This window comes from Austrofundulus limnaeus, unplaced genomic scaffold (assembly GCF_001266775.1).
Source record: "Austrofundulus limnaeus strain Quisiro unplaced genomic scaffold, Austrofundulus_limnaeus-1.0 Scaffold75, whole genome shotgun sequence".
Classification (NCBI taxonomy): Eukaryota; Metazoa; Chordata; class Actinopteri; order Cyprinodontiformes; family Rivulidae; genus Austrofundulus; species Austrofundulus limnaeus.
The window spans coordinates 1214573-1225788 of record NW_013952477.1 but is presented as its reverse complement, the minus strand read 5'-3'; the positions used below and the strand labels follow the sequence as shown (position 1 = coordinate 1225788).

General features: G+C 37.2%; 2 protein-coding genes across 2 annotated transcripts in view; both read left to right on the top strand.

Annotated features, from left to right (window-relative positions):
- Window positions 1-225: 225 nt before the first annotated feature.
- Window positions 226-3466, top strand: aurkaip1 (aurora kinase A interacting protein 1). Its single transcript, XM_014010943.1, has 4 exons — window positions 226-329; window positions 1288-1380; window positions 2540-3006; window positions 3153-3466. Exons 2-4 carry the CDS (start codon window positions 1338-1340, stop codon window positions 3267-3269), a joined length of 627 nt encoding a protein of 208 aa, XP_013866397.1. The 5' UTR covers window positions 226-329; window positions 1288-1337; the 3' UTR covers window positions 3270-3466.
- A 5897-nt stretch (window positions 3467-9363) lies between these two features.
- LOC106519325 (matrix-remodeling-associated protein 8) overlaps window positions 9364-11216 on the top strand; it is a 17855-nt gene continuing 16002 nt past the window's right edge. The window contains exon 1 of the mRNA XM_014010942.1: window positions 9364-9506. Within this exon, the coding sequence (XP_013866396.1) occupies window positions 9479-9506 (28 nt within the window). The 5' untranslated portion in view covers window positions 9364-9478. The remainder of the gene's footprint in view (window positions 9507-11216) is intronic.

Here is an 11216-nt window from a genome sequence, read left to right as displayed (position 1 = left end):
ATATATATATATATATAAGTTATATTATTCATACATACATACATACTTCCGTGTTTTTCTTCAATTAAAATACCAAAGAGGCCTTTGAGGCGCACACACAGAAAACAACCAAAAGCACATTTTAAACAACAACTACATACTTCTTCCTTTATTTATTTCACATTTGTTTTCCACTTCTGGTTTTCACACTTGGATAAGATAGATGCTCGTGTTGCCCCGGAACCTTTATTCTGGTTGAGAAGTAGGAGGCTCTTCAAATGTGTCGTACAGACCGGAAGTTGSATTTTGAAGTCACATTGAGCAAAAATCGACTGTCACGGTAAAATTAGGTAATGTATTATAATTTCTTTAAGTATGTTTTATGCATACATTATATCCTTCAGTTAAAAAGGACTCGAATTTAAATTTTAAATATTTTAGAAATGTGCCGACTTTTACACACTCAGCTACAAACGTAGCTAGCAAGACTAGCTATTGCCTAGGGAAAATGCCTTCAAGTTTAGCAGAAATAAAAAGAATTTTGATTAAACTATAAAAGCAGTGTATCATAATTTTAAAACATTGTATTTTATGGAAGACGTCGATCTTTCATTGCTGTTTTTTTTTTTTCATTCATTCTTCGGCTAATCGAACGGTAACACGGTAGATGTTATCATATTGACCTTCGTGATCCACCGACACTCGCATTCATCATTATTGGGTTTATTTTTAGCAAATAAATCCCAAACTTATTGGGCTAAATAGAGATTTAAACTCCAATAGATTATAAGTAGGCAGCCCTTTGATGAACACAAATCAGACTGAATGAAAGACACCAGTGACATCTACTGGTAAAATGTTAAAAAGAGACAATTTCTAAAAATCAGACATCTGCTGCATGCAAACCTAAAAGACACTTGAAGTATAAGAAAAAAAGCTACACAATGACTTAACTGTGGATGCTGAGGATTGTGCTGAACTCGTTAATTTGATTATTTGATATTTTCAGAACTTAGATTTTTTTTGTGTGAGTTTTGTTACATTTTGATCATGCATTATTTTGTTGTCTCTTTTGTGTTATTTGTGTCACCTGTTATTGTTATTGGTGTGTCATCTTGCTAATTTGGCATCGGTGCCTTATTTATTTATTTTTAATCTTCTGCAAATATTTGTAAGGATTGTTTTTGTCTCACTGAACAAAAATAAACGTTTGTTCATAAGCCTTATTGCAATGTTAACCCAAAACATGTTTTAGATGCCTAATTTTAAAAGCTTTGCTGTGACTGACAGATCTTTTCTTCACTGTAGGACGTCTGATCATCCAAGACATCTCTCATGACTTTGGTTGCTCATCAATAATGTTAACCTTGAAGGTTGTCACTCATCTGTTAGGTAGAACTTGTAAGTACAAAGATGTCTTATTTTATATTTTACTGTTTCTATGTTTCTCCACTAAATGACAGCTTTAAATCATTTCATGTGTGCTCATCCTCCTCTGCAGACTGAACCAGTTTCTGTTCAAGCACTTTCAATGTTCAAGTGAGCTTTTTCAGTGCTGAAATGTGACATGACAACTGGGGTTGGATAAGTTTCAAAATTAAACCTAATTTAGTCAAAATAATAAGTATTGAACCTTCAGTCAACCCAACAATAAAACCAACAGTCTGTCCCCAAATATAAACAAGAGGCATGAAAGATTTGGATTCTCCCCAAAACAATAACAATGATTAAGAAAACACTGTTTCCAAATCTTAGTGGTCTCAATTGTTATTTCTCTTGGTGCTGCAAAGATAACTTTATGCTCTTTTTGGGTGAAAACTTTCAGCCTATTCAGTTTTCTGTATTTTCTATAATGTTTTCTAAACTATGCCGTCAAATTATTTTGCTACGGAACAGACATACAAGGTCTGGACTTACCAACAACAATTTGGTGGTATTTATTCTCCTCTGGCTATGGGTCAGACTCTGGCTCCAACACGTAAATCTCGTTTTATACTTCAAGTTGCACGTCTTGTTCCCCCTGCTGAGTGAYGAAAAATCTGACGTTTATTTCCTGATCGAGTAAACGGGCTGAAAGTGCGGCGGGCTGTAAATTAATAGAAATAGGATAACAACAATGATAGCTGGATATTGTGATTTTTTTTTCACTCGAAGATCAAGTGTTGTGTTGAGTGAAAATTCTGCAAAGAAAAAATGTTTTTTTTTTGTTAATGGTGGTGATGGAAAAAAAGAGTGAAAATTAGCTGCATGCTCACATTCAATAGCATCAAACAGCTGCTCTTGTAGCTCTTTTAACAACAGGCTTCAGACAAAAAAGGCAATGACATCTCAGCATGTGTGTCAAAATAAAAAACTGTGATGGAGCCTAAAATATAGTTCCTGGACACCAGTAATGTTCCTGATTATTAAAAAACAAAATGAAAAAAAAAAATACTCTTGCAATGGTCGCTTGAAAGATCTTGAATTGAAGGGTTTATGGAACTTGTGTTAAAAGCAGATTGTGTTAAATTAAGAAAACGATGAGTAATAATTCTCCAAATGAAACTCTTCTCCTCCCTAGTTGCGCTTCATGCTCAAAGAGGATTTTTAAATGGATGCATCCAGCCAGCCGGTCCTGCTCTCTGCTCCTCTCTGCAGCAGAAACTCAGAAACTACTCGACTGCAGCGGACAACATGTCTCCTCCTCGATGGGTCCAACTTGAGCCAGAGCTGGACGAGGCTCTGGTTCCGCGGAAGCTGTCGGTGAGTCCTCTGGAGAGCTGGCTGTCCCTGCACTACACCCTCCCTCCCCCGCTGGAGTCTGTTCAGCCTCAGGAGGACGTGGAGCTGCTGGAGGAGATGCTGCTGCCGCCCATGTCTGTGCCTGCTGCTGCGGAGGACAGCCTGGGCTCAGAAAAGTCCATCCAGTGTAAAAATGTGCTGAAGATCCGACGGAAGAAGATGAACAAACATAAACGCAGGAAGCTCCTGAAGAGGATTAAGTTCGTGAAGAGGAGCGTGAATCACATCAGAGACAAGAAGAAGCAGGTGAGGAAAATAAATTTATCCTGCCATAAGCTGACTTTAGAATAATTTTAGTACTTTTATATGTAATTAGCCAATGTGTAGTATTTGTAAAGACATATAAATACAAATTTACACAACATGACCGATTGATTGTGTATTACACACAGTTACGATTTGAGAAGGACCTTGAAAGGATTTGGAAGCGAGCAGGACTGAAGCAGCCACCAGAGGGATGGGTTACGCCTAAAATCTTTCTTAACAATCCTGGAGACAAAAAGGACTGAATACAATCAAATCAAAAAGTTTTTGTTCTTGTTTTATGTTGCATCCTTCAGTCTGGACACCTCGCTGACTGCTGTGACACTGCTTTACGTCTGTTTCAGTTTAATTCATTCAACAAATAGACCATGTTCCCCGTGTCTGCGTGGGCAGTTGTTTTTAATGTGTACGTAAACAGAATAAAAGTCTCTGCCAAGGCTAATGTTGCTTTTCTGTTTTTTGTTACAACCCCAATTTCAATAAAGTTGGGCCGTTAAATAAAAACAGAATACAAGGATTTTTTTTATTGATTTAACAGGAAAAGATTACTAAAAATCAAGCCTGACTCAGCATAATTGCTGTTTTACAGCAGGTTCCTGTTCTGCAGCACATAAAACACTCAGAAATACAGCATCACAATCACATCAATATACACCATAGACACAAAGACAAACAAGCATACCTAAATTCAGGAAGGCAGCATTTGCAAAATAAGACGTCTAAATATGAGCACAACAAAAAGTGTCCAGCAGATGGCAGACAAGATTCTTCTTAAAGGGCTGTAGTTTTGAAATGGACTTTATGTTTTGAGGAATGTCATTCCATGCTTTAGTATAAACAGAAAAAAGACCTCTGGCTTAACAGTTTTTAAAAGTTGGTAATATCAGTTGTCCTTTTGTAACAGATCTAGTTGAATGACCACTTCCAGAATTTGATTTGGGCAACAATGCACAGAGAATTCCATAATTGGCACCTTGGAAGATCTGAAAATATAAATTAATACCACTATACAAAACATAATTCTGAAAAGTCAAGGCATCAGACAATGAAAGAACTGTACAGTGATGAGTCCAACCAGGAAGTTTTTTATGAATTTTGTAGGCCCTGTTGTAGAGCCTAACTATGGGTTCTAAGATTTCATTTGTTGTAAGAGACCAAACAGGTAAACAGTACGACATGGTTGAGAGTATAATGGCATGAAGATAGATATTTGAAATAGAAGATGTCAGATTGGATCTAATTTTTTGAATAAACGTATAATTTCTGTTTCAACTTAGTGGTTAAGACTTGTACACGATCACAATAAGTCAAGTGAGAATCCTAAGTAATTCCAAGATATTTGAAGGTAGTGACAATATCAAGGGGTTTGTTTAAAAAAATGAGTTTATTTGTTAAACTGAAATGTCTCCTGGGTGAGGAAAAATACATGCACACAGTTTTTTTGAACATAATTGACAAAAGATTATCTTGAAGCCAACCATGAAATGTCTGAAGATCTGCTTGTAACTGACTATTAATAGATTCAATATTGAAATCAGACAAAAAAAGAACAGTATCATCAGCATACATTAAAATATTTGAATACTTCAATATTTTTGGAAGGTCATTTATGTATAATAGGAAAAGCAATGGGCCCAGTATGCTACTCTGCAGAACTCCCACAGAACAGGGCAGAGACCCGGACATAGAGCATCCATGTTTCACAACCTGACACCTATAAGTCAAATAATAGGAAAACATTTGTATTGCAGATGATGAAAGTTGAAAAGAAATCAACTTTTGTAAGAGAGTATAATGATCAACTGTGTCAAACGCTTTACGAAAATCTATATACAGCACCAGTTACTTGACCTTTGTTCAAAACAGCACGTATTGGTTCAGTGAATAAAATGAATGCAGACATGGTTGACCTTAACGTGCGAAAACCATGTTGGCTATTGCTTAGCATATTATTAGCTTCTAGATGCTGAAGTAGTTGATTAAATAATGTTTTTAAATCCTTTTCAAGCTTTTTTAAATTGAATTCACTACAAAGACAAGATATTTAAAGACAGCCTCTCTGATGGTATGGGGGTACATTAGTGCCCATGGTATGAGTTACTTGCACATCTGTGAGGACACCATTAATGCTGAAAGGTTCAAACAGGTTTTGGAGCAACATGTGCTGCGGTCCATCTTTTTCAGGGACGTCTTGCTTATTTCAGCAAGACAATGAAGTCACATTCTGCAAGTGTTCCAACAGGGTGGCTTCATAGTAAAACAGTGTGGGTACTAGACTGGCCTGCCTGCAGTCCAGACCTGTCTCCCATTGAAAATGTGTGGAGCATTATGAAGCACAAAATAGGCTACAACAACAGGGACCCCAGACTGTTGAGCATCTGAAGTTGTTCATCAAGCAAGAATGGAAAGAATTCAGCTTCAACAATTAGTGTCCTCAGTTCACAAACATTTATTGAGTGTTGTTAAAATAAAAGCTGACGTAACACAGAGGTAAACATGACCCTGTCCCAGCTTTTTTTTGGAACATGTTGCAGGGATCAAACTCAAAAGAAGTGAATATTTGTAAAAACCAATGAAGTTTATCTGATTGAACAGTAAATATATTGCCTTTTTAGTGTATCCAGTTGATATAAGTTGAAAAGGTTTTACAAATCATGGTATTTCGTTTGTATTTGTTTTGCACAACATCTCAACTTCATTGGAGTTAGGGTTGTAAATTAATGTCATGGTTTAACGCAAAACAGCTGGTAAAATTTCCTCTAATCACACTGTAGATGGCAGTATTGTGTAAGGTTAAGGTAAAACAAAACTGCACAGTATTTTGCTCATTGTTACAAAATCTGCATGTAGACGAAACAAACCTGTTTTCAGAGCTTTTCTTTTTTTCAAATGCTGTTGGCACACACAAAAAAACAATCATTAAATTACCTTTAAGTCCAGAAATGTGTTGCAMTGTTTAAAAAGCAGCTGTTATTTTGAACTAATCTTTATAATTTGCCACTTTTCAGTCCAAACTTTTAAACTAAGATCATCAAACACTGAGAAACGATAAAGTTGTGACTTCTGAAACTTAAAATTATATACACACAATCTCAAAGGAACAGTCTTGTATATACTTGAGTAAAAGTACAAGTATCTCACCATAACAGTTCGTCTTCTGTGAGAATATTACTTGAGTAGAAGTCTGAAAGTATCTGACATTTACTGTACTTAACTAATAAACGTAAATTTCTGACATTAAATGTACTTTAGTATTAAAAGTACTGAGTAAAAGTGAGCAGTTAAATTTCCAAATTAACATACTATATTGGGAGGTTACCTCCTTAAAAAAGCATTTTTCTAAAGAGCATAGTGAAAATTTCGTGTTTAAATGTCAATGTAGAAAATTTTGGATGCTGGCTCCATGTTTTAGCTGCATATATTTCAGTCACGCTCACCTTCATTCTAGATTACATATGTCTGTTAGGTTCTGCTGGAGTGTGAACCTACCAACCACAGTTAAATTCACTCTGAAAACAAGTCAAAAGGAAAGAGGAATAAAAACTTTTAATGTAAGGAGTAAAAGGTACAGATAATTGTGTGAACTTGTAAATAGTACAACCCCTGGCAAAAAGTATGGACTCACCAGTCTTGGATGAGCACTCATTCAGACATTTCATTCTGTAAAACAAACTCAGATCAAAAACATGATACAAYAATAAGGTCATTCCAAAGTGCAACTTGTTGGCTTTCAGGAACACTCAAAGAAATTAAGAGAAAACATTGTTTAAGTCAGTGAATGCTACTTTTATTGACCAAGAACAGGGAAAAAAAAGTATGGAATCACTCATTTCTGAGGAAAAAGTATGGAATCATGAAAAACAGATAAACAAAAAGACCATTCAAAATACATCACTAGTATTTAGTTGCACCACCTTTGGCTTTTGTAACGGCTTGCAGTCTCTGAGGCATGGACTTGATGAGTGACAAACAGTATTCTTCATCAWTTTGGTGYCAACTCTCTTTGATAGCAGTTGCCAGATCAGCTTTGCAGGTCGGAGCCTTCTTGTGGATTTTTTTTTTCAATTTCCACCACAGGTTTTCAATTGGGTTTAGATCTGGACTTTTTGCAGGCCATGACATCAACTGAATATGTCTTTCTCCAACGAATGCCTTCACTGTTTTTGCCCTATGGTACGATGCATTGTCATCTTGGAAAATTATTTCATCACCTCCAAACATCTGTTCAATTGAAGGAATGAGAAAACTGCAGAAAGTGTCAATGTAAACTTGTGCATTGATAGAAGAATGAACCACAGTCATCTCTACCGTGCCTTTGGCTGACATGCAGCCCCATATCATCAAGGACTGTGGATATTTGGTTGTTTTCTTCAGGCAGTCCTCTTCATATTCATAAATCTCACTGGAACGGCACCAAACAAATCACCTTGTCCAATGCAGATTCTTGACTCATCACTGAAGATAACTTTCATCCAGTCATCCACAGTCTGTGACTGCCTCTCCTTAGCCCATTGCAGTCTTGTTCTTGTTTGTTTAGGTGTCAATGTTGGTTTTCTTTTAGCTTTCTCCTGTATTGAAATCTCATTTCCTTTAGGTGATTTCTTACGGTTCAGTCACACACATTGGCTCCAGCTTCCTCCCGTTTATGCTTCATCTGTTTAGTTGTACTTTTTCAGTTTTCAAGGCAAATGACCTTAAGTTGTTTGTCTTGACACTTTGATGTCTTTCTTGGTCTACCAGTWYGCTTGGCTTTAACAACCATTCCATGCTGTTTGTATTTGGTCCATATCTTGGATACAGTTGACGGTGAACAGCCCACATCTTTAGCAACCATGCGTGAAGAGTTACCTTTTTCAAGAAGTTTCACAATCCTCTCTTTCGTTTCAAGAGACATGTCTCTTGTTGGAGCCATGGTTTTTGCCACTCCACTTCGTCCAGCAGCCCTCCAAGGTGTCMTGACTGCAGGTRTTTTTAACTGCAGACTAACGAGCAGATCTAATCTGAGGCAGGTGTCCATTTAGGGAAAGGAAATTGACTGGGTGTGTCCTTATTTTCTACCTCCAATTTGAGTGATTCCATTTTTTTCCTCAGAAATGATTGATTCCAAATTTTTTCCCTGTTCTTGGTCAATAAAAGTAACATTCACTGACTTCCATAATATTTTCTCTTCATTTCTTTGAGTGTTCCTGAAAGCCAACAAGTTGCACTTTGGAATGACCTTATTATTGTATCATGTTTTTGATCTGAGTTTGTTTTACAGAATGAAATGTCTGAATGAGTGCTCATCCAAGACTGGCGATTCCATACTTTTTGCCAGGGGTTGTAGAAGTATAAAAGCAGCTGAAAAATAATCACTCAAAGTAATGTCCAGATAACAAAACTTCTAAAGTAAAGTACCAAARTGTTACTTTCATACTTTACACATCCGGTTGGGAATGTCTTTCAGCTACTACCAYATCAAATCTTAGCTCATTACCACTAAAACTAACAGTTGATTATGGTGCCCATCTCGAATTGAATTGACTTGTGCAAAACGTTATCTTTCACCTTAACCTTCAAATGTGAGCGATAAATGCAAAACCTGCTAAACTCACCAAGCAAAGGGGCATTAACATAAACATCCAGTTGTGCATAGATAATCCTGATAAAGCAAACCAAACACCATGCACCATACGATGAAAACTTCAGCCTCACGGTGACGCATGGTGGTAGCCGCATCATGCTGTGGGAACTTTTTTCATCAGCAGAGACTGGGAAACTGGTCAGAGCTGAAGAAAAGGTGGACCTCAGTTTGAGTCTGGACAGAAGCAGCAGCCATCCAACCTGCAGGGGCTTCATTTATTTAAATAAAAGGACATTTCACATTATTTAAAATAAATAAATGTGATGGATTTAGCATGACACCTTTTGTTGTCATGAATCAATAAAAAATACAGTGCACAAATGTAAAAGAATATAAATCAATGCAACTCATCTTGATTTATCTGGATTGYTTATTTTTTATATAGTTTTATGTAATTTAACTGAAATTCCATTTAAATTACAGGCTGTGTAAGGCAACAATTGAAAGAAAACACACATTTTGCAGCTCACTGTAGGAAGTAAACAGACAAAGACTGCTGAATGTTTTTAGTTTCCTGAAAAAAAAAAATCCCATTCTGTGTTTTATCAGCAATGCTGTCTGGAGCTGGTCAGTCTTATTGTATTTTAATTGTATTTGTCTGCTCCGTTGGCATTTCAGTGCCTCATATGTTTAAAGTTAATGTGCATGTCCCCGAGGAATCCAGAACTATGGCAGTATTAAATTTCATGGACTGATGGAGGCGGAGTTTGTAGGGAGACTCCAGGCTACAGGAACCCAACAGAACTCAACTGCTGCCTGCAAACTTCTGAGGCTTCATGTTGTTTTAWCCGCTGACTGGGTCGCACATCTGCTACAAGCCCTGAGAAGAAGATGCACATAGATATGACTCTTCTACAGAGTAAGTCTTTGTCCTTTTTTTTGTTTTGTTTTTTGTCTATTAACAAGGAGGGGAAAACCAGCTTCAAGAAACTGTTTTGTTCTATAATTGGTTCCAGGTTAAAGATTCTTGTCAGGAACAAAAAACGCAGAGTCACTTCTCAGGTTTCCTGGTTATTATAGGGAATATWTTACTATTAAATTTGCATCAATACCAGACAGCAGACTGCAAAACAATAATTGAGCTGTATTTTCGGACAAACTGTCACAATGAGTGGGTTTGTGGACAGATGACAGGTCCTGTTTCAGCACAGATGGACATTTGTGAAGTTGTATTCTGCTCCTGACAATATGCTGGTGAGAAGCAGACAATATGYTGTGGATATTTTTTTTGTCAACTGAGTCATAAACCTTGCATTGTTTTAGGGTTTTATTTTTAACAACATTTCACACTTTTTGTTTTCTTGCAAAWWCACCACTTTTTACTGCATTCCTACCACTTTTTGTGTTTGAGTGAAAACATTTGACTAAAAGGAGGCCAGACCTACATCCCAATCCAGAAATAATAAACAGAATAAAGTGTGTCTTGGTCTGTTTTTGCTAAGACTAAGGACGTCGTTCGACACCGACTCATTTTTTTATAATTTTTTCTAAAAATAAACCCAGCTCCACAAACATTTGAGCAGAACCCTGAGTCAGACTGAACAACAGGCTGCAGCCTGTTGATACAGTTCACAGTGATGTGAGTGTGGGATTTTTCCCTTCTTCTTTTTTTTCTCCCCTCTTCTTTTTTTTTATGGCTTCAGCCCAATGTGTTTCCAGTTAACTGCGGTCAGAGCAAAGGAGTCAGCACAATCCAGCAGCTCGGTCATTATACGTGTCAGTAATGAGTGTTTTACCACGAGTGGGTCGTTTTGGGTCCGGGCGGTGTGGAGGAGGAGGAGAGGGGGTCCACATCAGCCATGTTTATGATGGTTGGGTCTGTTTTAATGATCAGCCACTAACAACAGGGTATGGAAAAGATTGGAATTACTGTTTTGAATAGAACAAGCAAAGGAGTGCACAGCTACCAATTGGAGACAGAAAATGATAGGGCTTACAATAAGATAGTTTGTTTATATTCTGAAAACTCAATAGACCGTCACTTTGTCCTGCAGTATGATGCCCACACACTAAGACTAGGCAATAACTTATTTTTTTAAATCAAAGTTTTCTTTAAAGCTTGGACATTTGGGTATATTTTGCTGAAATAGGCAGTATGAAATCACTCGCACCACTGTGAGATAAGAAAATTAAATATTTATTACATTTTTTATCTCTACRATCACACCAACTTAAGATCATTATTAGTAAAACTAATTGAGTTGTGGTAATTTTTATGTTGGCTATGGTTTATAGTGAGTRGGGATGGATAAACAATCCATACGAGCGTGGGCCTCCTAGGCCTAGGTCGGCCCATTGCTCTCCCCAAAAAGACACAGGTCTTAATTCAAACCTTCGTGTCCCTTGGATGAAGGACACGAGGTTAGAAACACTCAGTGTTCTGAGCTTCCATAGAGGGGTCCCCGAGAATTATTAGAGAATATAAACCCAGGCATTCGTCAAATGACGTCACACGAAAAGTGACAGGTGCCCCGCCCCTTTAGGGCGGGACTTCCTCTCCCCCTCCCTCACTTCCTCTTTTCCTTAACCGTAATCCTACTCTTCACCGCATACTTCCTCTTTTCAATGG